This window comes from Phodopus roborovskii, unplaced genomic scaffold (genome assembly GCF_943737965.1).
Source record: "Phodopus roborovskii unplaced genomic scaffold, PHOROB, whole genome shotgun sequence".
Taxonomy (NCBI): Eukaryota; Metazoa; Chordata; class Mammalia; order Rodentia; family Cricetidae; genus Phodopus; species Phodopus roborovskii.
In genome coordinates, this window is record NW_026125281.1 from 41,365,023 (window position 1) to 41,391,679 (window position 26,657).

Below are 26,657 nucleotides of genomic sequence, written 5' to 3' on the forward strand. Positions count from 1 at the left end.
GAGACCTGAATGAAACTTAACATTAACAAAGGTAGACTCTGGGAGCCATGTCTGAAGATTTTTAGTATTCCATGAAAAACATAAGTCCTGGGCTGCAGGCATGCATGGCTCGGTGGTTAAGAGCACAGAGGCAGAACTATTTTATTCAAGGACACCTACTGTAAGCATTCTGTTTGGAATGTTCTTTAATTATGAGTGTTCGCGTCCATTCTGTAGCCCCTAAGAGGAAATATCTCTAGTTACAGAGCTTTCCCAGGACTAGAAAACTAATAAATGTTGAGCCAAGATGGGCCCAGGGCTTGGGATGCACCATGAGCAGGACACTGGGAAGCATGGGGATTCCACCCCCCAAGTCTTCAGGTGTGTATTATCTCCACAGTGCCCATGGTAGTCTAGGAGCGTGGGGACAACATGTTCTAGTGGCTTATTGCAAGGGTTTTCTTGAGACTTTGGTGGAGTAGGGTCTTGACGATTCACTGGGCATTTGTTTGCCAGAGCAGGTTCCGTCATCGTATTTGATTGCTTTAGAGTCAAGCATCTAAGCTTTTACACAAAACGACACTTTTCAGAAGCTGAGGTAGAAGTGTATTGTACACACGCGTACACACAAACCTGTTCTGAACACCGCTCGCCTTATGAAATGTTAGTCAGTACATAGCTGCTGGAGAGGGGGAAATGATCTACATAACCAAGAACATCCAGAGACTTCTACAAGTTCCAGGAAGAGGAAACTTGTGGTTGGCCAAGCGTGATTTCTGAGCAGCTTTACGGGGTTTGAATCCCAGATCTGCCACGTCCTAACTTAGTTTCTTCATGTTAAGTGGTGGGTGATTGTGTCCACATTGTGAGGGTTTTAAACCAGTCTGCTTGTTTGCAGAGAATGCGGAGCTGTTCCTGCTGTGTAGTGACAGCAGCTTTTGCTCATTTGTTTGAAATTGACCCAGATTCTTCATTACTTCCTTTAGGAGGTCATTGGGTCAACTTTCTAAAGAAACTACTTGGAGCCCTGTGCTGTAGCCACTGTAACCACCCATTGGGGTGTATGCTGGCCGCATACACCAGGAAGGGTTGGCTTTACGTGGCGGCAGTGAAGATTTTCTTGTTTGAGTACAAATTGTAAATGATTTTCCTTAATTATTACCCAGGCAAGAACACACAGGCAATTGTGTGTAGTTGAATCATCTTCAGTGTTGCAATATTGTAACCAAATCTTATTTGATTAAAATACTGCATGAAGTTGTATTTGTTCTAGCGGATAAATTATCAATTAGATGGTATTGGCAAATCCTACATAAAATTGCATTTTTCCTAAGGATATATTTTTAAATTAACCTTCATTTTTCTTGCTTATTCTAATTCTAGTTTTTCAACCACTTTTTAAGTCTCATTTAAAATACTGGCCTCTTCCCCTACTGGGGTTGTTTTTTGTTTGTTTGTTTGTTTTTTGTTCCCTCCATCTTTATCATCTTGCCCAAAAGGTTTTGGCATGTGGATCTGGCATGGCAGTCTAGTTTTGAAAAACACCCCTGAAGGCCTACACCTGAAGGCCTAGCTTGAGAATGTGAATTGAGATGATGGAGACTTTGTCAGAGTTGGAGAGAGTTACCAAATTCCTCCTCAGGGACCATTTCTGAAGCCTAGATTTACATTGCTCTATTCAGTCTTGACTACAGTTAAAGATCTTTCTTTTCACCTTTATACAGATTGATTGATTGATGAGTGACTGACTGACAAACAGACACTCTTGGACATCAGATTACCTAAAACCACTTAGCATCATGCATGCTAGATGAGTGAGGAGCTATAGCCCAGACCTCCTTATCCATCGTCTCTCCTTTATTCTGCTATTAAAGGTTAAGTTGTGGCGCAGAGCTGTTGGAAGCACCTACCTGGTCTCGTGTCTTCCTTACACTCTCAGAAGGAAAGCCCACTGTTGCCTGTGCCCACGTCTGACCCCTCCCCCTTCGGTTTATGGAGACAGGATTTGTTTTTGTAACATTCTGTTTATACAGGAAATGTTAAGGACATAGATGGATCGGTAAAGGAGTCGGTCTTTGAAGTCCCTGTCCCATCCCCAGTCCCCACCCCACCCCCACTCCCTGCCCACCTAGGGCATCTCTGTAGTTTTGGCTGTCCTCGAACTGGCTTTTTAGACCAGGCTGGTCTGGAACTCAGAGGTCCGCTTGCTTCTCTTCCTCTCGAGTGCTGGGGGTGAAGCGTGCACCACCACTGTCCAGATTCCCAATTACAGTTGGTACTGAGTTCTTCTACGATTGTTAGCATAACCTGAGGTCAGTACCTAATTTTAATCAACATAGAAAAGATACAGTGAGTGCCCTGCTGCTTCTCACCAAGTCTCTGTCCTCCTTAGTGATGTCTGTGACCAGTTATTTAATGGACGTCAAGACCGGTATTAGTGGGAAACTTTCTGAACTAATGCCCTATTCCAGAGCTAGAAATCAAACCCAGGATCTAACACATACCAGGCAAGCCCTCACCCATTGGCTATATTGCTAACCCTTTAAAAATATTTTAAAGATAAGGTTGGGTGTGTGTGTGAGAGAGAGAGACAGAGACACTATGCCTGGCTCATTTGGATTTAGTTCTTGTGAAATTCATAATGATTAAAGCTTGATAGATCTCTTTTAACCTAGGGATGTTGATAAAATTTAGGACAATAGATTTATAGCTCCGGGAAGCAGAAGTGTTTGAGTTCCAGACCTACCTTGGGCATTCTTGGTTGTTCATCTGTGTGTGGGGACAAAGAACAGGACCAGCAGATGGAGCCACAGTCTGCCTTTAAATTTGACGGTGCCATCATTACATAGAGGTGACCAGTCATTCCTGTTGCTTTCCCTGGACCCCTGAGTTCTCAGCCGGGCTAGAAGACTACCACTGAAGTCTCTGAGTAGGTAGGGATGGCCACCATGTCACTGCTGCTCTGACTGGTGGCTAGTGTTCAGAACAGTGCTGCTGAACAGCACACAGAAAGTAAGTATCTAAGCCTCTCGTGATTGTCCAGTTGTGGCCATTGTCAGTCACACAGTATCTTAGGACTTTGACCTTTTTTTCATTTTCCGAGACAGGGTTTCTCTGTGTGGCCCTGGCTGTCCTGGAACTCATTCTGTGTATCAGGCTGGCCTCAATTCACAAAGATCTGCCTATCTCTGCCTCCCAAGTGTGGGATTAAAGGCTGCACCACCACACCTGGCTTTGAACTTAGGGGTGTACCTTCTTCTCGGTTAAAAGTGTGAGAGTTCTGTCTGTCTGGTGGATGGTTGGGTGGTTCCATGGTTTTACTGTGGGCCTCTTCTCGTCACTTATTTTATGGGAGCTTCCTTACTCTTACGAGAATAGGAAAATCTTGTTGCCTCCCAATAGGTGTTGCGTGTTTCCCAGCCCCCTCCCACCCTTCCAGCAAACTTAGAATTCCAGCAGTTCTCTCATGCTAGAGGCTTCTGTTCTGCCTTACAACAAACTTAATATTTTTTCTTGGTGTAAGTTAGCTCAAATAATATAGATCTAAATGGAGTACGGTTGTGTGAGCTAAAGTGTGCTTTTAATCTGACCACTTAAAGTTTTCATCTGTGTCTTTGGGGTATTGGTTTCATCATTTAATAGTTTAGTTGCCATGGAGGAGAATTGGTTATGTGGCCTGCCTTATTTTCTCTGGACATATGTTGCAGTCTGTTTTATTGCATTGCTTTGTATATAATTGCGTTTGTTCTTTTTTACATGAGCGCTGCTCGCCTTCTTAAGGTACACCAGATCAAAACCGACCATAGTCTGTTTTCTGTGTTGTAGGACCTCTTCCTGATGGATGGGAGCAAGCCATGACTCAGGATGGAGATGTTTACTACATAAACCATAAGAACAAGACCACGTCCTGGCTGGACCCACGGCTCAATCCTCGTTTTGGTACAGGGTTACCTCATAACCTTTGTGGTCATTTCTATGATAGTATGGGGCTGGAGGGTTTAAGAACACACGCCTCAGGGAAAGTGCACTGCCTTGTGGAAACCATGGCTGCACGCCAGCTCTTTCCTTTGCTATGTTTTTTGTGTAAAGTTGAGAGCTCTGGGTCCAAAACCGCCTTCTTCCCTGGTTTGGGTTGTGGGTGCTGTAGAAGCTCCTGGCTGTAGTCTCTGCCTGTTTCCTTCATGTGGTGATCTTGGAAACAGGCCAGTGCTCAGGCCTGTCTATGACCTGGATCTGCTTTCCACAGAGATGTGTCTGCTGGTGCTTGACCGAAGGTGGGACACTCCCTGAACACCAGGCTAAGTCTAAGGAAAGCATTTTACAGCTGTGTGGGAATTTGTCGACCTTGTTTTAATGTTAAGTTCCTTTCCTTCACTGACGGGCAGGGCAGAGCCCTCCTCTCAAATGCGCTCATTTTGGTAAGGGTCTCTGTGCCTTGTCTGAATACCTTTTAGTCCATATTGTCCGCATTTATTTTCTGGTAGTGGTTTTGTCTGTTGGCTTTCTGAATCTCTTTCCAAAGCATGGAAAATGAGTCTAAAAAGGAACAGATAATGTGGTTTGAGCACTCATCTTGGCCAAGATGCTGCTTAATGGAAACAACGTGTGGATCAGCGGGTCAGAGGCACACGGGCAGGCGCAGCCTTTGAAGCTTCCCAGGGGCCCGACCTGGCCACACCATAGGCTTTACTGGAAAGGAGAATTAACCCTGTGCATGCCATCAAAACACAGCCCTGGGCTGGGTGAAAATAAAGAGTCTCCAATACAGCGCCCCCCCCCATCTGTTTACTTGGAAACAAACGACAATAAAAAGCAGTGTTTGCACTAGTTACCCCCACCCCCAAGAAAGGACAGAAGTGGGTGGGTCACAGCCTAGGCCGTCATTTTGACAGCTGGTTTGGCTCAAATATGAGCTGTTAGAGCATCCAGACCTGTTGTGGTGTTAAGAAAGTAATGGACATGTTAGCACTATACAACTTTTAGATCCTTTTTAATACTTGAATGCTGCATTAGTATCCTGGGCGATAGCAGTCAGCCATGTTTCCTTAGTCATATTTGGTGATTCAGTTCATTTGCCCTTGGGAAGCTTGGAAGAATCGTGTGTGTGTGTGTGTGTGTGTGTGTGTGTGTGTGAGAGAGAGAGAGAGAGAGAGAGAGAGAGAGAGAGAGAGAGAGAGAGAGAGAGAGAAGAAGAAGAAGAAGAAGAAATTGGTGAAAACATTAGCAGTGAAGGAGAGAGACTTGGCCGTTAGCCTAGTTTATCTGGCGATAGCACCTACCGCTGGGTCCTTTAAGGGAGGTTGGGTATCTGCGGTGGGGACCATACGCCACACACAGGCACGGGCTTGTATGATGGAGGCGCCAACAAAAGGCCCCTGCAGTCCCCGTCCTTCACCCCTGCTTTTGGGCCACTGCGTATGTGTATTCCAGACAGGCTTGACTACACGCCAGAACTTTTTATTTTGTGACCCGACTTTTAATCTGTTCCAGACCTTTCAGTCAGAGCTAGAGCGTAGCTCAGGGGGGCTGGGGAGAAGAACCAAGTGTACTTCTGGCCTAGAGTAAGAGCAGAGAGCGGCAAGCCGCCAGCTGCCAGAGTTGCCTTCAAACCCTGAGTTCACTACAGTGGGTCATGTTTTATCGCTGCTCCCTCGTTTCTGACTGCAGCCATGCGATGCAAGCACATGGGGTCAGGTGTTGCCTCCATTCCTGTGGAGTTTGCCTGTGTTTCTGTGTTCTCAAATACAGTTGAGTCTTAGCGAAGCCGAGTAGAACTGTGTCTGAGTCTTTTAGAGTGGAGGACAAACGGTAACCTATTACCTGTCCATCTTCTCACGTTTGTATTCTTCTTTCGATTCTTCTTATAAAGTAACCCTCTTGGTGGTGCTTATTGTTCTTGGTGTTTCGAGACAGGATTTCTCTGTGCAGCCCTGGCTGTCATGACACTTCTCTGTAGACCAGGCTGGCCTCGAACTCAGAGGTCCACCTGCCTCTGCTCCCGAGATCAAGGGTGTGCACCCCTGCTGCCTGGACACACCCCCACCCCGCTTCCTTTCTTACGTCTTTATGCTTTGTGTGGTTAGCGTGCATGTATGGAAGGTGCTGGTGGTTAAACTCGGCCGTCTGCTGTTAGCTGCATTAAAGAATATGCAGTGTTATGTAGTACATATACTGACTCCAAATTGTTTCATATTTTGGGCTACAGAGGTAGACAGTTCGTGAGTAAAGTACTTTTAATGTAAATATGAGGAGCCCGAGTTTGTTTGGTTTGTTTGGTTTTCGTTTTTCTGTATTGTTCCCAGGCAGGTCTTGCTGTGTAACCTTGGCTGGCCTGGAAATAAGGGATCTCTAATTTTGCTTCCTGAATTCTGGGATTAAAGGTATGCACTTTCACACCCAGCTTTTTATTTAACCCTTTCTTTAATTTTTATGTCCTTTTTTTAAAAAGTGAATTGATTTTTTTTTCAAATTTTTAAAAATTATTTCACATGTATGAGTGTTTTGCCCGTATGTATAACTGTGCACTGTGTGAGATATCAAGCGTACAGAGAAAGAAAAGGAAAACAAATTTGTAAGCTGAGACCTTGTATGTGGTTACTTCTCAGCAACTTTATTCTGAAGGTCCGCTGGTCGCAGCTGGGATTTCGTCCCAGGAGGAGGCAGGGTCTGTTGACCTTTCATCCAGAGATAAGCTCTATCTGCAGAGGCCTTTCTGGCAAATGCCACTGGCAGAGTTGCCCCCGCTGCCTGAAGGTGGTCTGATACTTGTCAGCTTACTTTCTATATTTAGAGCCTACGTGAGACCACCATGACAGACAGACAGCTGCTGTGAGCCCTGCCGGTCTCCCACCAGAAGCTCTTCTACTTAAGCCTTTTTTTTTTTTTTTTTTTTTCCTCTCTCTCTTTGGTTTTTCCAGAAGGGTCTGTGTCCTGGAACTCACTTTATAAACCAGGCTGACCTAGAGATCCGATTACATCTGTCTCCTTAGTGCTGGGATTAAAGGCTGCACCACCACCGCCTGGCTGACTTATACATCTCTTGACATGAGTTTTTTGACATATAAGATTATTGAATAAATATCCAAAATGGTTCAGGGACCAGTGAGACAGCTCAGTGGTAAAGGAGCTGCCTGCCTGGTGATCCGAGTTCAATCCCCAGGACCCATGGAGTAGAAGAAGAAACTGCCTCCTTTAAGTTGACGGGCGCACTTTGGTACAGCCAATAAATAAACTAAAAACAGTTTAGGTTTTAGGCTTGATGTTTTTATTCACCAGGGTGAGTAGGCGTGTTATTAAGTGAATATAATATGTATAATTTCTACATGACACATACTGAGTGCTAGCTTTCTACTTCAGCCCACAGTAACCCAGAACTCACTACGTAGTAATAAGTGTGTGACCTTTATGCTAGCAGTCTTCCTCTTCTCTCAAGTGCCAGCAGTTGCAAGCTTGAGCTACTCCTATACACTGGCATGTTTTTAAATCCAAAAGCTTTCTCAGTGAGTTCGAGGACAGCCAGGGCTGTGACTCAAAGACACCGAAACAAATCCCAAAGCGACCCAAAGCATGGTAACTAAGTTTACTTGTGATTTGAGGCTAGAACTGTGGAATGTGTCCACATATACACAACTTTTTAAGTTTCGGGTTCTGGTAGTATTAACTTTACAATATGCTAAAGCTGGAGTAGTAGTTGCTTAACAGACTGGACAAAAAGGGAAGAAGTCTCAAACCAGGGGCTAGACTGGGGTGGCTCCCTGCATTTGTTTCAACAGTTGTCACTTTCTCCTGTGGCCCAGCTTACCCCAGAACCTCTGAGCAGCTTCAGTCTATCCCTGCATGCCACCAGCAGCATGAGACTAATTCAGGACAGGCCAGAAAGGGGATGTGAGGAAACAGGCCAAGGAAAAATGAAGGAAAGGAAAGCAAGGTACCATGGCGAACCATCCTGTGAAAAGACAATGCATTGAGTCAGGAGTCCACAGTGTGAATGTGAAGTGTGGTGCCCTTCTCTCTGAGAGTGCCATCGTTTCCCTGTTCTGGAGAAACAAGCAGGTGGGGACGAAGAAAGCTGAACCCAGTTAGGATGCATATCCCCTCCATCCCTCACTTAGCAGCCCATGCCCTTACCCAGAGTGCAGAGTGAGCTCTATCTTTTCTGTGTCTCTTGACAGGTTTCTCTGTGTAATCGCCCTGGCTGTCCTGGAACTCTCTTTGTATCCAGGCTGCCCTCAAACCCATAGAGATCCGCCTGTGTCCCAAGTCCTGGGACTAAAGACATGCACCACTCCCACCGGCTTATTTCATTTTTTAATAGAAGGCCTTATTCTCTGCCTCAGTCCCCAGTACAAGGATTATAGGATACACTGTGTACCTGACTCTGCTGACTTTATTCTCTTTTTTTGTTGCGTCCAAGTTGTGTTGTTGGGACAGTGTGTGTGTGTGTGTGGGGGGGAGGCAGATGATGAACCACATGCCGACCATAGTCTTTTGAAGGTTAAAAGGGAAAAATAGATTGATAGAATTTCTTGTGATATTTTAATCAGTTAAAGATGGGAATCGTTGTCTGGCTGTGATCGGTCTTAAATCCTAGCACTTGGGGTTAGGGGCAGGTAGATCTGAGTTTGAGGCCAGCTTAGTCTACAGGGTGTGTTCCAGGACAGCCAGCCCTACAAACTGAGGACCTGTCTCAAAGGGTGTGTGTGCATCCCTTCATGATAATGGTCTTGGAGAGAGCGTGGATACCAGGAACATACCTAAACATAATAAAGGCAACATACAGGAAGCCAACAGCCAACACCAGACTAACGGAGAGAAACTCAAAACAATCCCACTGCAATCAGGAACACGACCAGGCTGTCCACTCTGCATGTCTGTTTGATATAGTGGGTCTGTCTAAGTCAGTGTAAGTGTGTGTAGACTGCTTCTTCCTGGTCCTTTGATGGCCTGTCTCTTCCTCTTCTGTATCTTTGAACACATCTGGACTCACCAGTCCAGTTTTAGCTTGCCTGCGGCATCAGCTGTGAAGGTTGCTATTGCAGTGTAGACTCTGCCTCCAATGTTGTTCTAGAAGCTATTTTCCATGCAGGTTTGTTATTGATCAATTTGTTGTTTTCCTGGCCTTGGTAGTATTGTTTTATTTGAGGCAGGGTACATTCTGTAACGCAGGATGGCCTGTCACTCACTGTGCAACTCCGGCTTACCTTCAGGCGGTGGTGACCCTCCTGCCTTCGTGCACGACACACTGTCCTCAGCACAGTTTTTCACCAGTTATATTTTAGAAGTAATTTACTTAATGTCGAAAACAGTAGTTCCCTGGTTTTTAATGGATGAAATGCTTACCAGGGCCAGGCAGTGGTGGCACATGCCAGGACGTCTCAAATTAAAGGTCATTTTCTTAACACTGTTCGCTTAAATTTTAAAGTCCATTGTGTTGATATGTGTTTTGTGTGTGTCTGGTATCTGTGGAGGCTGGAATAGGGCACTGATGTTGGAACTGGAATTTCAGATGTTTGTAAGGCATTGTCTGACTGGTCTTCTGGTCTTCTGGAAGAGCATCCCGTGCTCTCATCCTGTGTGCTTTCTCTCCGGCCACGTGTACTCTTTTAATTAATTACAGTTAAACACATTTCTTTCCTTCCCAGTGGGTATTTGCTCTTGGCCTCAGCTCTTCAGAATAATTTTTTAGATTATAATTTTCCATGTATGCATGCATGTCTCATGGCACACGTAGTAGAAATTAGGAGAACTTGCATGAGTTGCTTCTCTCTACCTTGGGTTTCAGAGATCAAACTCGGGTCATCAGGCTTAGTGGCAAAGCACTTTCACCTCCAGTTGCCTCCCTGTGCAAGGCCTGGCTTTTTGACGTGGTCACTGCATGTGGAGCTTGTCGGACCAGTCCTTAGCTTGTGTTTAGCTCCTGCCACAGTTGTGTTCATGAGATATGCACATGTGCTGCCTGTTCTCTGAGCGCTGGTACCATGCTCACAGCCAGGAAGGGCCCTCCAGCGTACCTCCACCTCCCACTCTTGTGCCTTCCAGTGCTGTAGGAAACATAAACATGGGCATCTCTGGAATCAGAAAAATCTGGAGACAGCGAACAGCATGATCGAGTGGGAAGACAGGAGGGGGCCTATGTGTGAAGGAGCCAGTGTTCGAGACCACTCTGAAGAAAGGGGTGTGGGTTTTACGAAGCACTCATGGAACTGAACCATTGATTCGGTGTACCCATCTGTAGTCGGGGTTCCCTAAGTTCTAAAGGTTGAGGGTAGATGTGGGAGGTGTGATATACACCTGTCTATGTGTCTGTGTTAGTGACTGATAATTTTCTTAAGTAAGGTTATTGGTGCTCGGCAGATCTTTACTCTCAGACACTGTTAGCTTCTTATCCATTCCCCAGGAAAACACTTACTCTGTAATCATTGAGAATTCTTTTTAAATGTCTGTTATGAGTATGTTTTTCCTGCTGCCCTGGTCCCAGCCCCAAATAACACAGAGACACTATATTAGATATAATGCTGTTGGCCAGTTATTAGTTTCTTATTGGCTAGCTCTGTCTTAAATATTAGCCCATTTCTGTTAATCTAAGAATTTCCACGCGGTCTCATCTTACCAGAGAGAGGGCCCGGACCTCTGTTCTCTCCAGTCTCTACATCTTGACTCCTCCCTACTACTTCCTCTCCCCTCGTAGTCCCGCCTCTCTTGCTTTCCTATTGGCCAACAGTGCTTTATTCATTAACCAATAAGAGAAACATTACAGAATGATATTTCCCAACAAATGTCCATTTAAAAAGTGCCTGTTTTATGTTTATATGTATATGCCTGGCTGTAGATGTGTGTGCAGGAGGAAAGAAGTGCTAGGAAAGCCCCTGGAACTTTAGTTACAAGTGGCTGTAAGTCACCATAGTGGGTGCTGAAATAGAAATCACATGCTCTTGCTCTTAACTGCTGAGGTCATCTCTCCAGGCTTCCTGTTTATTCTTAAAACAATTTTATGTCTAATGTGGCTTTGTTGTGTGAGATCAACAAGGCTCTAAGGAAGTAGCTGGTTGTGCTTGGAGCTGTTTGCTCAGGAGATAACTAGTAAGCACAGTATAGCCAAGAGGACATCTGGGAGGTGCTGAGAACTCATCCCACAGGACGGGGGCAGTGTCCTGGGATGCCACAGACGGAAAGTGGTCAGAACAGGGAAGAAAGTGCTGTGGTGAAAGCGGATAGCTGGCCCACACTTAGGGTTGGCTACTGCAGGTTAAAACGCCAAGAAATCAGAAGCATGCCATGGGGCCTACAGAGATGATTCACGGCTCAGAGCGCTTGTTGCTCTTGCAGAGGACCTAGGTTTGGTTTCCAGCATCCATAAGGTGACTCGCAGTCTGTAATTCCAGTTCAGGGGAGTCCAACAACCTCGTCTGAGGGCACCGGCACACATGGTGCACAGACCATGCATGCCGGCAAAACATGGGTTCACACACACAAGGTAAAACTAACGCTTTTAAAAAGTGGCACAGCCTGTTTTTTTTTTTTTTTTTTTTTTTTTTTTTTTTTTAAACAGTTCAGTTTAAATTAAAACCCAGAAATTGGAAGGTATCTTTTAAAATACAACCTGCTCTGTAATATTATTATTATTTAATGCTAGCTCTTTACGCATGAAGGTTGTCCTTTGTGTGACAGTGGTAAACACTGCAGAGTAGGAAATCCGGAAAGGGGAGTAACAAAGACCCAGTGTAGGTGGTAAAAATTATTAAGTGAAACCTATGAACCCATGGAGAGAAAATAAGCTGGAAGAAGTCATCTACCTTAAATCACAAGCAGGCCCAGCACTTGGACATTAGACACAAGAGGGTTGGGAGTTTGAGGCCAGCCTGGGCTACATGGTGATGAGGTCAGATAAGCAACGGTAACTGTAGAATATCATGTAGAAAAACACATGAGCATGGTTTGCATACAAGTGATGGGACCAGAGCTGTAGTTTGTGCTGGGTGGTAAGGGTGCTTGCACAGCATCCATGAGGCCCTAGGATTGCCCTCCACAACAATGGGGGGATGGGGGGTGGACACAGGAAAGTAAAGACATATTACCTGTCACCCTCAGGTGAATGAAATTGGAGGATTTTGCAAGACTGTGGGAGAAGGTTCTCCTTGCCTTTTAGCACTGAGGATGTGGCTGAAATATGTGTGGTAAAGGCTGCTCAGGTCCCCTGTCACAGCACAAGGACACAATTCAGAGGCTTCCACCAGCCAAAATGGTACTGTGAGCATTGTCAGGACACCCACTGGGTGTAATACGCGGGCTCATTGTCTGCCTTGAGGCGCTCTGGAGCCAGCTCATCAGGGTGTGGATCAGACATTGCTCTTAACCTGCACAAACAAAATTACAGATGATCACAATACATGGCAAAATTAAGAACTTCAGATTAATACCCATGAAGGGAGGATGTGGTTGTATGAAAGGATGTAGAGCATTTTCTTATTTAGTGATTGACAAGGGAGAGCTCAGCCTGTTGAGGGTGGTGCCATCCATAGGCTGGTGGGCCTGGGCTTATCAGCAAGCAGGCTAGGTAAGCAGCATCCCTGAATGGCCTCTAGCTTCTGCCTCCTGGTTCCTGTCCTGTTGGATTTCCTATCCTGACTTCCCTTTGATGATGAACACTGCCGTGAAAGAGTAACCCTTTCCTCCCCAAAGCTGCTTTTGGTCATGATGTTTCTCACAGCACTAGCAACCTTGGCTAAAACAGACCTTGCCTAAAAAATAAGGCAGAAGGAGAGAACTGACTGAGGAGCCCTGTGTATACAGCGTTTGTCTGAAAATAGGGAACACGGAGGTACAAGATTTTCTGTCAGTTGATAACTTTGGGGGGGGGGCTCACTGTATTATTTTTGTTTCCCTGCATGATTATGGAAATTATTTTAAAGATCTAAAGTGTGTACTTGGGGACCTAGAAATATGCTCCTAGATAGTTGATGGCTTATAGAAATCCCGATAGAAGGTATCTATGGCAAACAGCGGTGAAGGGTTTCGTTCCAAAATACAGGTATGCAGCAAGCAGGGTGTGCAGGTAAGTTTACTAACTTACTCCTCTGCAGAAGTAAATCTATCTAAACCAAGTCAGTGTGACTGAAAAACTAAAGAAGGGGTGGGGTGGCAGTGTAGGGACAAGGAAAGGAAACAGAGATAAATTGATAAGCCATGAGCGACATCTCCCATCACATTGTGCAGTCTGACATGGCTCAGGTCATCCTGAAAGTTGGCCCTGTGAGACAGTGATCTGGTTTTCCTATTTCCAGTGTTCTCGGTTCTGTATCGACATTCTGCTGACGTCTTAGAAGACGTAGGTAGTTGAGGGAGAGAAGGTTGGGCTCATGTTTCATGCTTTATCCTAATAGCTAGAGTGTCTCCCTTGGTGGATGATTTATTCAGCTGTTCTTCGGGCTTGTCTGTTGATTTTGTTGTGTTCTGTGATGTTAGATTACTTTTCTTGCGGCTTTGACTAGTACCTGAAGGAAGGGTTCCCTGGCTCCGTTCATCATGGTCGGGATGCTGCTGGAGAGGGTGGCTACAGGGGTGTGAGGCTGCTTCTCTCCTACAAGCCTTCCCCCCCCCTTCAGTCTGAGTGCCCAGCTTCTGAGTTGAAGCCACCCATGTTTTAGTTCCTCCCTTGTTTAGCTGAGCCTGTGTGGAAGCGGCCTCACAGATAGCCCCAAGGGCATGTCTTCTAGGTTATTCCAAGACCCATGGACTTGACAGGTGACACTTAACTACCACAGGGATTGAACCCTGGGCCTTTCAGTTAATGCCCTTTCAGCTAGCCCCACAACCCAGGAAGGTTTCTAACTGGACAGTGGGAAGGTGTGGTTTGCTCAAGGAGGAGAGTGAGACACGCAAGGAGCTTGCCTTGAGGCTAGTAGCTCGAGTGATTTACGTTTTGCTGTCTTTTTAATGTGCTTGCAAAGCATCAGGCATCCTGGCCCTGTTGTTGAGAAGGGTTTCTTGTTATACTCTTGAAGAGATGCTATAAGATTGGTAAAAGATGGCTAAGGCAAGAGGCTTGGCTGGTAAAGGCATTGCCGTTGAGCCTGGTGAGCTGAGTTTGATCCCTGGGAGCCACATCGTGGAAGAGAGAACAGACTTTTGCAAGTTGTCTTCCAATCTCCACAGGTCCACAGTGGCACACACAGAGATAAGTATGTAAACAAATAAAAAGACTTCTACTGGTCCATAAACCAGTCCAAATGGATTATATGGGTTCAATAACCAAAAAAAAAAAAAAGGCTTTTCTGGCGGTATGCCCAAGTTACGGTCATGAGACCCACTTGCTCCCAGGCTCCTTGGAAGGGACACGCTGGGTCCCTGCACGTTTGCTTTGTGCAGACGCGTTAGTCGTCAAGGGTTGTTGGTTGAGTTCTCTTCACAACGTGGTCTTTGGGCTGTTGATTAAGTTTCTGTCCTTTGTTTTCTAATGTTTGTGGTGCATGCCCACACGTGCTGTTCTGTATGAAGCCAGGGGTCAGCTTCTTGTCATCGATTCTCTTTCCATCTCATTTTTGAGACAGTCTCTCCCTGTGTTCTCCCAACCCACTGGGAGATTCCTAGAGATCCTCCTGCCTCTGCCTCCTGTCTCACAACAGGAGTGATGGGATTACAGCTGTGTGCCTTTCCATCCTGCTCTCCGTGTGGCAGATACCTTTGTCTGCCACTTTGGCATGTGCTTTGTATGCAGGTTCCGTTTGCCTTAGGGCTTCCATAAGTTGTGAAGGCAGCGTGAGTCAAGGCCGTCCCACGCGTGCTGTGGCATCTGAGGATGTCAGCAGACCGTGTGTGCTCTTGCATACCTAAGTATCCTTTGTTAGTTTCTCAGAACACATCTCTGCTTCATTTCAGCCATGAACCAGAGAATCACACAGAGTGCTCCAGTGAAGCAGCCGCCACCCTTGGCTCCCCAGAGCCCACAGGGAGGCGTCCTGGGTGGCGGCAACTCCAGCCAGCAGCAGCAGATGCAACTGCAGCAGCTGCAGATGGAGAAGGAGAGACTGCGGTTGAAACAGCAAGAGTTGCTGCGGCAGGTGAGGCCACAGGTTAGAGTTGGCTTGCTCTTTGTCTTTGCATGCTCACACAGAGCTTTGGTCACGGGAGTGCTGGGGAGGCCAGCTCCGCCTGGCCTTTTCCACTTCCTTGTAACTCTTGGTCATACATCATGAACAGCTGTGTTAGCCAGAGTGGTGGCGCAAGCCTCTCACCTAGCACTTGGAAGGACCATGCAAAAAGATCAGGAGTTCAAGACCAGCCTCAGCTACATAGTAATTTGAAAGCCAGCCTGAGCTTCATGAGACCCTGTCTCAAAGCAAACAAAAAAGTATGTGTTTGGGCCATAGTCACTGCAGTTGAACAGAAATCAAAGGAAGTCGAGATGCTTCTCACAGGCTGACCTGTGGTTCCGAGAGCTTCACAAGTAGATGAACTCCGCACCGTCTCCGGAGAAAACATCTACCTTAAATGAATTCTCTGTAGAGAGTATACCAGTGTGTTGAGTGTTTCAGTATTGGTAAAGCAAAGAATTTCAGACAGAATACAACTACCCCAAGTTTAGATGCCACGTGTCTTTGGTGTGTGTCTTCATGCTGAGGGGCAGGAGGATCTGGCAGCGGGGATCTTGAGACCCTTCCCTTTCACGACACACTGTTGGTCTTCAGGCTGAGTGAGAAGAAATTTTATTAAAACACATTGGGACTGAGGTGTAGTCCAGTGAAAGAGCATTTGCCTAGCATGTCTGAGTCTCTGGGTTCCCCAAGTCCTGAGCCCCACCCAACCATTTTGTTTTATTTTGTTTTATCTTTTTTCAAGTATTTAAGATAGCGTTGATAGTGGGGAATTGGTCTTTGGTTAAGCAGTACATCATTTTAAAGTTTGTATACGAAACCCTTGAATAGACAGTAACAGCACAGCAGTCAAGAGTGTACAAAAGGAGAGCACTTGGAAATAAAATCTCCTTTGCCCAGATTCTCTAGTTTTCTTCTGCTTATAAAATAACCAAGTTTCTTGTTTATCCTCGGCCCCTGTCCCCAGGATATTTACAAACATAAAATAGTTTCTGTTCTTTCCAGTTGCCTTTCCCAAATCATAGCTACTGTGCATATTTAAAATCAGTTTTATATTACATTTCTGTACATTAAGTTGAGCAGTGGAATCCCAGGCAGAGTCATCCTAAAACTGTTGGTGCTCACTTATAGTGTGTCCCCATGATCCAGGTATGGTTTGCACAGCTTGTGCCATTGGATGATGGGGGGAATGTACTTGAAAACCCATCTATAAAAGATGCGTCCTAATGAGGGGCTCCCCTCTCCCCGCCTGTGAGAGAAAGGTGTTTTCTAGTTCTATAAAAGACTGAGAACAAGAGAGCATAGCAAGGATTTCGGTGTGTGGCTATTAGAAGAAACAAAAAATGAAGCCTAGTTTGCTGTCTTTATTCTTTTGTGACCAGATACTAATGGGTCAAAGTAAATGCAAGTCTCAATTTCACATGCATGTGGGCTACCAAAAGTCAAGAAACTTTCATAATGAGATTTATAATGCCAATGTCTTCTCACTTTTTTCCTTCATTTTTAAAGTCAAGAAATGTACCGTTGTCACTTTTTGTGTGTTAATCGATTAGCCTGGTTTTCTTGGTGGACCAATTCTGCTACTCGTATTATTATTCTAAAGAATTTTTCGAACTGTTCTCGGGTGGTGGGTCCTGGACAGAATGGCTCCCTTCTTTAGAGGTGACCTGCTTCTTTTCTCTGCTACCTACTATTGCCTCTTGTGAAGGGATGGTCTCCTCTGTTCTGACGCTAATGGACTGTTTTGTGAGGGCATCCTAAGACCTCTGGCTTCTTGTGAGCTTCTTCCATCCACAGCTGTGTTTCATCACTGGAACACTGAAAGTCATTTCTTCCCGCTTCATCTAACACAGAAGCAAAGAGCCTACCTGACTGTTACTAAATTTGCCTTTGTCTTGACATCAAGTCTTGCTGTCTGTCCTCAGTGCTGCTAGACTGTGAGGGGCAGTCTTTTCCGTGGTGATTCACTGGCTCCTGTTCTTAGCCCGCTGTTTCTTGGGTAGCTTGGGAATTTTGTGCTATGGTGAGATTTCTCAATACAGTTTATAAGTCAGCCTACACAGCCAACCCATGTGGCTTAAAGTAATTTTTATCCGTCTTATTTTTCACTCTTAGGCAATACGGAATATCAATCCCAGCACAGCAAATGCTCCAAAATGTCAGGTAGGCTCTTATATGATGTTTTAGCATTGGGGAAAAGATAACTAAACTAGGAAAGAGAGACACCTTGTTCCTGGCCCTGTCCTCACTGGAGATAAGCCAGAGTGGATATGTGTGAGTCATCTTTCTCCCAGAACACTTAGCATTGCTTTTCCAAGGGACTGAGGACAGAGGACTGTCTACCCATGCTGGTCTTTCTCGTGTGTGTGTGTGTGTGTGTGTGTGTGTGTGTGTGTGTGTGTGTGTGTGTGTCAGGGTGTGTGTGTGTGTCAGGGTGCATGTGAGTGAGTGTGTCAGGGTACGTGTGTGTGGTTTTGAGAGTGTCAGGACTTCCTAGTTCACACACAGTGTGTCTCAGTAATCATTCTGCCAGCCTCTAAAAGTGTATTTTTGTTTGAGCAGCTTAAAGTAATTTTTTGTCTTTTTTTTTTTTTTCATTTTCCTAGAAGCATCAGTAAATTGAGCTATAGCAGGGACAGCAGTTAGTTCATATATTTGCAGGCCGATTTGGGGAATCACAATGAATAAAAGTTGTTCTCAGTGGCCCTTCTAAGGGGAGGGCATTGTAAATGTCAAGGCTTGGGAAATCAAACTCTGCCCAGTTGGTGTTCCAGGCCTCTCTCTTTCTCCGTGATGAGCTCCTGGGCACACTGGTCACAGAAACATGGCTGCTCTATACCTGACAGGTGCTGCATTCCAGAAACCGAAGTGGATCCTATGTGTTTCTGCTCTATAATACTCAAAGTAATTAGGAGCTAGAGGGTGCGTGTGCCTCTTGAGCAGAAGCAGCCATGGAGCATGCTCCCTTCCTCTGTTCCCTGCCCCGCCCCTCCTCACCTCTTCCTTTCAGGGAATCATTGGATTCTAACTTGGGCTGACTTCAGGGTTTTCAGGCTGTCCTGCCTCAGCCTCTGCAGTGCTAGGATTGCTGTCTGACCCACAGCCAAACCTTAGGATCTTTGGAGCTCCTCTGGGCCCCAAGCACAGGGAATTGGCTGTAGAGGCAGGGACTACCAGAATGATACTCTGCTGGGGGAGTCTTTTTTATGTCAGATCAGATACCATCCTTAGAGACCAAGTGACTTTGTAAGAAAATAAACTTTCTTTTTTTTCAAATTTTGAGTCAGACTGGCCTTGAACTCAGAGAAAAGATGTTCACCACCACACCCGACCTGGACTCTGTTCTCTTTATCTCATAAATGCCTTCATTTAACCAGAACCCAAGTAAGGGAGTGAAAAAACCAGCAGAGTAGAGCAGCCGCATCTGGCTTGACACAGCATAGTGCTAGATCTTACAAACTGAAGACAGCTTTGTCTCCTGTGATTCTCTGAAGCAGTGGCCTCTGTCAGCGACTCCCAAGGGCCAGGGTTAACTCCTAAGATTGGCATCCAGATCATACGAAGTCCTGTAAGTCAGAAATAGATGCTGAAACTCTGGGAAATCAGTGCTAGGGGCAGAGCTCAGTGTCCACATACACTCAGAAGGTGGGGTATGCCCGACAAAACCTTAAGGTGTTAACACTGGAGCTGGTGCTTCAAATTTGTCTGACTGAGATTTAAAATACTGGAGAGATGATTTTTGAAAATGCCACTCCACATGCTAAAGATTTAAAATAAAGTTTTCTGTGGGCATGATTGTATAGATCTATGGTCCCTGTACTTAGGAGGTGAAGACAGGGCCTACCTTGGCTACATATCGAGTTTGAGACCAGCCTGGACTTACTAAGACCCTTTCTGAAAACAAGCAGTTGTTTGCTTACATATGTTTTATTAGTTGCCAGCATACTGATGGTTGTGAAGCTGTCAGTTGGTGTATTTGACCACAGTGGTAGAGTGTGTGGGATTGGGGGGTTTCTCTTTTTTCCTACATATTTTCTCCATGACCTTAAGACAACATAGAGGAAAGAGATTATCATAAGGGATGTAGCTGTTACTTGTCTAATGAGGGAAGCACAGCCTGTTTATTTAGCCGGTGTTCTGTGTGACCAGAGGGCCTTCAGAAACGATAGCCCAAAGATCCAGGGAAAGGAGTTTGATACTGCAGTTCAGTGAGCAGTAAAAAGAATGTAAGACCCAGTGCTGGGAAACCTCTAGAGGAAAGGCAGCAGACCCGACGGTTCCGGTCCAGCTGGCCTCGGGTCACGACGCTTCTGGAGTGGGGTCTCATACCCTTCAGTGGGGCTTAGAAACCCCTTTCCGTGAAGAGTAAGGGCTGGGGTAACGTTTCTGGACTTTGGTCTGCTTTGTAGGAGGAGTTTCTGTTTGCCCTGACTCTTGTTGGAGAAAAGAAATTCTCAGTGTAGCCTGCCTTTGGGATGAGACTGGTGGGAAGCGGTATGGCTTCTGAGGGCTTGGGGCCCTTCCTCTGTCCTCTGTTTCAGAGTCCCCGGCTTGCCAAACAATGCAATGGCACCAAGCAAGATTTTGCTTTGGATTTGAGGGTGCTTGTTTTGTTTTTCCAGGGTTTCCCTATCGCCCTGGCTGTCCTAGAACTCTGTAGACAGGGCCTCCAGAGATCTCTCTGCCTCTGCCTCCCACGAGCTGAGGTTAAGGTGTGCCACACCTGGCAGGGAAGATCTTAATGGAGGTGGCTTCCCAGGAGAGGTACAAGAGAGCCAGTCTATGAGGACATGGCAAAGGAAAGCTCCAGACTTCACACTTGGCCCTCACTACTTTGCTTGACTTTATACAGAAGTCATCTATCTCTGTGAACAAAGAAAAGTAGATGTGGCTCCTTCCTTCATAGTTGATCTCACACACGCATGCGCGCGTGTACACACACACACACACACACACACACACCACACACAGAGCAGGCACTACACTCCAGAAAGAGGGTATTTACTATGTAGGTCTGGCTGTCTTAGAACTTCCTGTTTTGACCAGGCTGGCCTTGAACTCCTAGAAAATCTTCAGGATTCTGTCTTCTGTGTATGGAATTACAAGTGTGTACCACCACTGTGAGCATTTTTAATAAATGACTGAAATCAAAACTTTGTAGTACTTTTGACGAGGTTAATCATGTCTGTATTGATTCTGTGGCGTTTGTACTTCTGACCCTGTGGGTTAATGAAAACCCTCAAGGCATGTAGTGTGAATCATATTGAAAGAAGACTTTCAAGGCATTTTTAGATCTTCAGTGATTAAATATGGGACTTGTCATTATAATTTATTACAGTGTGTGTACAGGATTCAGGGAAATTGTCCTTAAATAGAGGCTAAGTTTTCGTTTCCCCGATCCAAAAGAAACGGTGCTCAGTAGCCTCTGTCTCTGCTTTGCGTGTGAGATGCACAGCCACATGCTCTTGCAGGTCTCACACGGCGGCGCTGCTTCATAATTGCAGAGCCCTCCCCCGTGACACTCTGGCTGTGTCACAAGGTCTTGAGGGAGACACACTGTGAGGAATGCCATCTTCTGGGTACACTCTGCCCTCCCTCCCTGCTGAAAATGTGGCTCTGGTCGTCTGGAGTCCTCCCCCTGCCGGGCTCCCGGGCTCATGGTGTATGGTCAGCAGTCTCTGCATTTGCTCAGTGTTTCTTCATCAGGAAGACCCTTGCTCTGTTCCCCTTCTCTCCTACCAGTTAAAGCTGTTTCCTCTAAGGCCAAGTCTCACTCATCGGAATAGTTGAAATCACCAGAAATAAGACAATCATATAAAATTGTCTTACCTCAGCAATCAGTGGTCAAAAGTTAATCTCAGTATTCATAGAAATGACCTTGTCAGTTTTTGTGACTGAATTACAGTTCCTCTTGTTGCCTTGGAAGCTCTTACTGTGAGTACTGGTGCTGGAGACACTGGCTAGCTACACTAACACTTGAACACTTGGTAGAAAAAGGCTCAGCTGCCCCAAGTTCTTATACGCAGCAGAGTCTCCCCACTGTCGGAAACATGTGAAAACAATTGCCAAAGACATTTCTTCCCTGTGAGTTTAGTAATAGCAAAGAATTTGGCTTTTCCCCAACCCGAAACTGTCTTTCAAGTTAGCAGACAAATCCTTTTAACACTTTTTCCAACATTATCTCTCTTCTCTTAAACATCCTACTTTTTCATAAATCCTAGATTTATTTGACTGGTTTCTCAATGTTTTTTTTTTTTTTTTTTTTTTTTGGTGGGAATGTTAAATTTCATGTAAAAATGGAAGGGGAAACTGAGCTTAGAGGTATATGCTCATGCTTGTAGAAAGTAGAGACAAGCAGATTATTGCAAATTCAAGGCCAGCCTGGTCTACATAATGAGTCCCAAGCCTTCCAGGGCTACATGGTGAGACAAGGGTGTTGAAGATTAGCCAGAATCACCTCCCACACACCATTAATAGTTTACTTTGTTCGTTTTTATTAACTAAAATCTCCTAAGGGAGTGAAGCCATAGAGTGCTTTCTGTTTTTCCTTTTTTGCTTTGAGCCCCAAGTTACAAAAGACCGATGGTCAGACACAGTTTTGAATCTGAGTGTGGTCCCAAGCACTGCACTGCAGTTGACTGTCATTTGCCTGCCAGAGCTGAGGCGTGTACTGGCCTCACGATGGTCCCAAGCATGCGTCATACGTATGTCAGTCAGAGTGTTTTGGGTTTAAAAAATAATTTGGTAGATGGCACAGACTTTAAGAAAGGGGGCTGGAAGGTCGTCCCCTGGCAGGGCACTTGCCTATCATATCTTGACCTAAATTCAGTCCCTAACCCTAATGAATAAACGTGATGTAAGCTAAATCTGCTGGAGACCACGCAGCCTTGGCTACTGAGGTGCTAGGAGAATCTCAGGTTCAAAACAGACCCCATCAGGGTTAAGGAGTTGGGGCCACAGTTCATTGGTAGAGTGAATTGCCTGTCGTGCATGACTCCCAGGGTTCAGTCTTCGGTACTAGGAGGCAAAACCCCTCTTCTCTTGCTTCGTGGGCCTGGGGATTGGACCCAAGACCTTGTACGTGATAGCCAAAAGCTGTACCACGAGGCTGCATTCCCTGGCCCAACTTACTGTTTTATTTTAGAAGTAATAGAGAATTCTGTGACTTAAGGATGAGTTGGAAAATGAGGCTGACAAGACCCCTGTCTGTTTTTTGTTTTTTTGAGATGGGGTTGGCCTGGAACTTAACGTGTAGACCAGGCTGGCCTTGAACATGAGTCACAAACATGCGCCACCACACCTGGCTAAGACTTCTATCATGAGCAATGAAAATAAATGGCTGCTTCTGCCGTTTTAGAATTGATCCAGACTCCTATCTCCAAGGCATACTATTAATTAGAAGATGTATTGGGGGAATTATTCTTTAGACTTCCAGTTCACAGACTTGTCCCTTCATAAGCAGATGACTGTCAGTTTGCCCAAGTGGAATCCAAAAGCAGCATAGCTCAGTACTGCCAAAGAACAGTTGTTTTAAGACAGTAAAGTTGACTTGGCTGCTCCCACCACAGATGGCTATCTTAGTATTTTCATGTGCAGTATATATGATTCATCATTGGGTTCAATAAGTTGACATTGTTGATGGCTTCAAGAAATTGTCAAAAGCTAGAGAAGTGATCAGTCGGTGTAAATATTTCCCACAGAAATGATGGGGTAGGGTGCAGGAGTCACTTTGCCCATGATCTGTCTTCTTTTGTGTATTCTGGACAAAATAGCCGCACAGCTCCAGAATTCATTGAGCCTAAAAACAGCAACTTCCCTGCCTCCTAGAGTCACCTGTGCAGGCTTCTGCATGGTCACGTGCCTTTCCTAATTACTGAGGCAAATGACACACGTGTTAACAGAAAGCGTTCTGCATGCCGTCAAAGCGTTTTGGAGAAGACTTGAGGCCGCGCTCAGCACATGAGCGGAAGTTGGGGCATGTACCCTACTCGCTGCTCTACCTAGTCAGATGTTGAAGGAGAGGAAAGAGCCCTTGTAAGCTGTCCAATGAAACGCATGTTGGCTGGGGATGCAATGCAGCTTTAGTGGTGGAGTGTGTTTGCCTTTCCCCAGTTAGTCCTCAGCACAGAAACAAACACTTGTTAGTGAAAACACCCATTATTCTTCAGCTGGGTCAGTGTGGTGGAGCTGTTTTAGCTTAAGCCTGGATAATTGGATCGTCTACAAGAGTGATTTCACTGAAGCGTTGGATGTTGCAAGTTGCTCCTATCTCTGAGGAGCTCGGGGATTAGTTCATCTTGAACACAGTGCCTAAAATTAGACTGCTGAGCTAAAAATATGAGTTTGTTAAACTTCTCTTTTCCCAAAGGTAGTTGGAAAAGTTTGTGGAAGTCTTTCAGAAATGGGGAACTAAGCAAGTCAGAAATTTGGCCAGAGCCTAGTCAGGCTTTTGCTCTGTATCAAAGGTCACATAGTTCTTCTAGAGTATTTGACTTCTTCTAAGTCAAGTAAGTATTTTTAGTGCATTTTCTTCTGTAATAATTCAAACATGCAGTAGCTTTTCCCAGCGAGCCTGTAAATCTCAACTAATCTGGGACAGTGTTTAGAGTTAGTTGGCACTGCACTGTTAGTAAAGTCAGTGGTCCTAGCCTAGTCTGAGGGTGTTTTCCATGGTGGTTCATAAGGAACAGTTTGTTGTTTCCCAAGATGGACTTGTATTTCCCATCCTGGTTTCTGTAGTATGTGGCTCCATATTAAAAACAGTACCATCTTTTAAAAATTGAAGATGAGCACAGTAGTAATAGTCCAAAATGGAGGTGGGGGTTTATACTAGTTTTTATTTTGAGACAGGATTCTTGTAGCCCAGGCTGGATTTAGAACTTAAAATCCTTCTGCCTCAGCCTTCTAGGAACTGAAATTATAAGTGTGCACCACCACCTCGCTTGGCTTATGTCTGGGTTGGTGTGTGCGTGTGTGTGTCCACCAAATGAAAAAGTACATACCATATGGGTCCATTCATACAAAGTGTGATTTAAGTACTAACTGGGCATGGCAGAAATGCAGTCCTGTGTTTGCTGAGTATGGGAGAGGAGAGCAGCAGCAGGAGGAGGAAACAGCTGATTGGTGTTGGTAGCAGCACTTAACAGAACTGCGTGCACAGTTAGAAGGCATGGGCCCGCAGTGTGTGGGTCAGTGTCAGAACTACTTAGGGGCTAATCAGTTCTGGTCTGGAAGTGTACGGTGACAGTAATCCGTGTATGAGTGCTGCCGATGTCTTCGGTTCTGGTTTCTTGCCAAACTAATGCCAACCCCATCACCCACAGTACCTGTTTTCATCGATCCTCTTAAGCTCACTTTAGCTAAGTTTTGGATTATGGCTCAGGTACTCTTCTGAAGGTTGAGTTCCTTGGGTCTACAGCATCGGCTGATGGAGAGACTAAGTTGTTAAATGAAGGGGAAGTAATCGTGTCCCACAAACCAGAAAAGCAACAGAATTCAAAGCAATAAAATCATAAGGGTGATTAGCTTTGATTTGGTTTTTAACGTTTTCTGAGACAGGGTTTCTCTGTGTAGCCCTGGCTGTCCACTCTTGTGGACTCGGCTGGCCTGGATCTTCAGAGATCTACTTAGCTCTGCCTCCTGAATGCTGGGATTCAAGGTGTATGCCACCACAAACATAGTACAGTTATTTCTGTCAACCGTTTGTCAGCTATGGAATGCTGCTGTTTATTGAAAGAAATTCAAAGCCTAAGGCAGACAGAAATACGTCTCTGTAACAAGCTGAAGGTCAAAGAAGCAAAGCAACTGGTCACTAGCTCTCCTCTACCTCTGCTGAAAGGGTTGTCCCTCCTCACCCTGTCCCCTCCTCAGTGTGGCTGGAGAATGCGTCTCCTCACCAACCCTCAGACTGCTACCTCTTCCTTGTACACATCTCAAACCCTGAGATTAAAGCTTGTGATCCCAAGTACTCACACCGCCTTTGTGAGAGCTGTTTCTTTAGGACAGGATCAGTTTCGCGTAGCTCAGTGTGGCCTGGAACTCACAGAGATGCATCTGCTTGTCTCTTGAGTCCTGGGATTAAAGGTGTGTGCCACCACTGCCTGGCTCTATGGCTTGTGGCTAGCTTTGTTTTCTGTACCCTCAGGCAAGCCTTAATAAATCATAAATAATATATCACTGCATGTCTCCGATAAATTTGTTTTCTGTACCCTCAGGCAAGCCTTAATAAATCATAAATAATATATCACTGCATGTCTCCGATAAAATGAATCTGGGGTGCTGCCTAGCTTGCCCGCTCAGCTCATCAGAGAGCCCTGGGCGTCTTCATTTCACAGAAATACAGATTATTCAGTGTTACTATTGTTATTCAATAAAACAACCTATTCACTCTGTCCTTGCAGAACATGGGATAAATACAGAATGATCTTGAGCTTGCTGTGTGTTCAGGGTTTTAACAACGTGGCCTATAAAATCCAATCTGAAAATGTAGATGGGATCATCATTGGAATTGTATGGAAGAAGTGTTGCCTTCCATGAGCCCTGAACAACAGGAAGAAAGACATGTCTTATCTAGAGCCACACCTGGGAAACATTTTGAGAAACTGCAGAACGTACCACCATTAGAGGTGCCACGCCTCACTTTTCAGGGTAGTCTGTTGGACAGAACTAGGGGTGGGGGGTCATTACTGGAACTGCCAAGGAAGCAGGCTGGCCTTCGGGAAGGGCAGAAAGAAGCACCTAAGACGGGGCTGGTGGCCTTGGTCCTTGTTGAAATGGGAAAAGAGTGGACACATGCTTGACCCACTGGAGAATATGCAGATACTGCATAAGGAAGACAGACAGACACACACACACAGAGAGAGAGAGAAGTCTTTTTCTCCATTGGTCACCTCTGCCAAATAACCTGTCTTTCATTTCCATGCCTTTTTGTATACAGGTGTGCATTTTTTTTAACTGAGATTTTTCAATGGGAGAAACCGTATGATACCTCCCTCCCTCCTTTCCTCCCTCCCTCCCTCTCTCTCTCTCATCTGGCTTGTTTTACTATATATTGACCTTCACTTCCGTGTGTTTCCTTCGTGGCTGAATAAAGTCATTGTGCATGTGTATGGCGTTTTCTTTATCTACACATCTGGGTTACTTCTGCCTCTGCTGTTGTAAGTAATGCGGCATAAACATAGCCGTGCAAGTGTCTCTGGGAATCACATTCCCTCTGTTTGTCCAGGGGGACACAGCTGTTCCGGTCTCCTTGTGTTTTTAGTGCCTATGCTGATTTCCATTGTGCTGCACTAATATACACCCCCTCCAGCTGCATTTAAGGGTTCCTTTCTTACCTCAGCGTTTGTTTTTTTTCTTGGTAGTCATTTGAACAGATTGTGGGTTCTGTTTTTTTCTTTTTAGTTTTTCAAGACAGGGCTTCTGTGCAGCTTTTGGAGACTGTCCTAGAAGTAGCTCTGTAGACCAGGCTGGCCTTGAACTCACAGAGATCTGACTGCCTCTGCCTCCCGAGTGCTGGGATTAAAGGCGTGTGCCACCACTGCCCAGCCTTGAACTAGTTTTGATCTGCGTTTCCCTGGTGGCTAAGGAATG

At 45.4% G+C, this 26,657-nt stretch overlaps 1 protein-coding gene across 4 annotated transcripts in view; it reads left to right on the plus strand.

Moving 5' to 3' along the window:
* Yap1 (Yes1 associated transcriptional regulator) overlaps positions 1 to 26,657 on the plus strand; it is a 79,493-nt gene that overhangs the window by 44,080 nt on the left and 8,756 nt on the right. Inside the window, exons 4-6 of one of the 4 annotated variants that reach the window (XM_051199161.1) lie at positions 3,805 to 3,918; positions 14,854 to 15,047; positions 17,184 to 17,231. In XM_051199161.1, coding sequence (XP_051055118.1) covers positions 3,805 to 3,918; positions 14,854 to 15,047; positions 17,184 to 17,231 — 356 coding nt within the window. The remainder of the gene's footprint in view (positions 1 to 3,804; positions 3,919 to 14,853; positions 15,048 to 17,183; positions 17,232 to 26,657) is intronic. The other 3 variants (XM_051199170.1, XM_051199179.1, XM_051199186.1) reach the window with 3 other exon arrangements.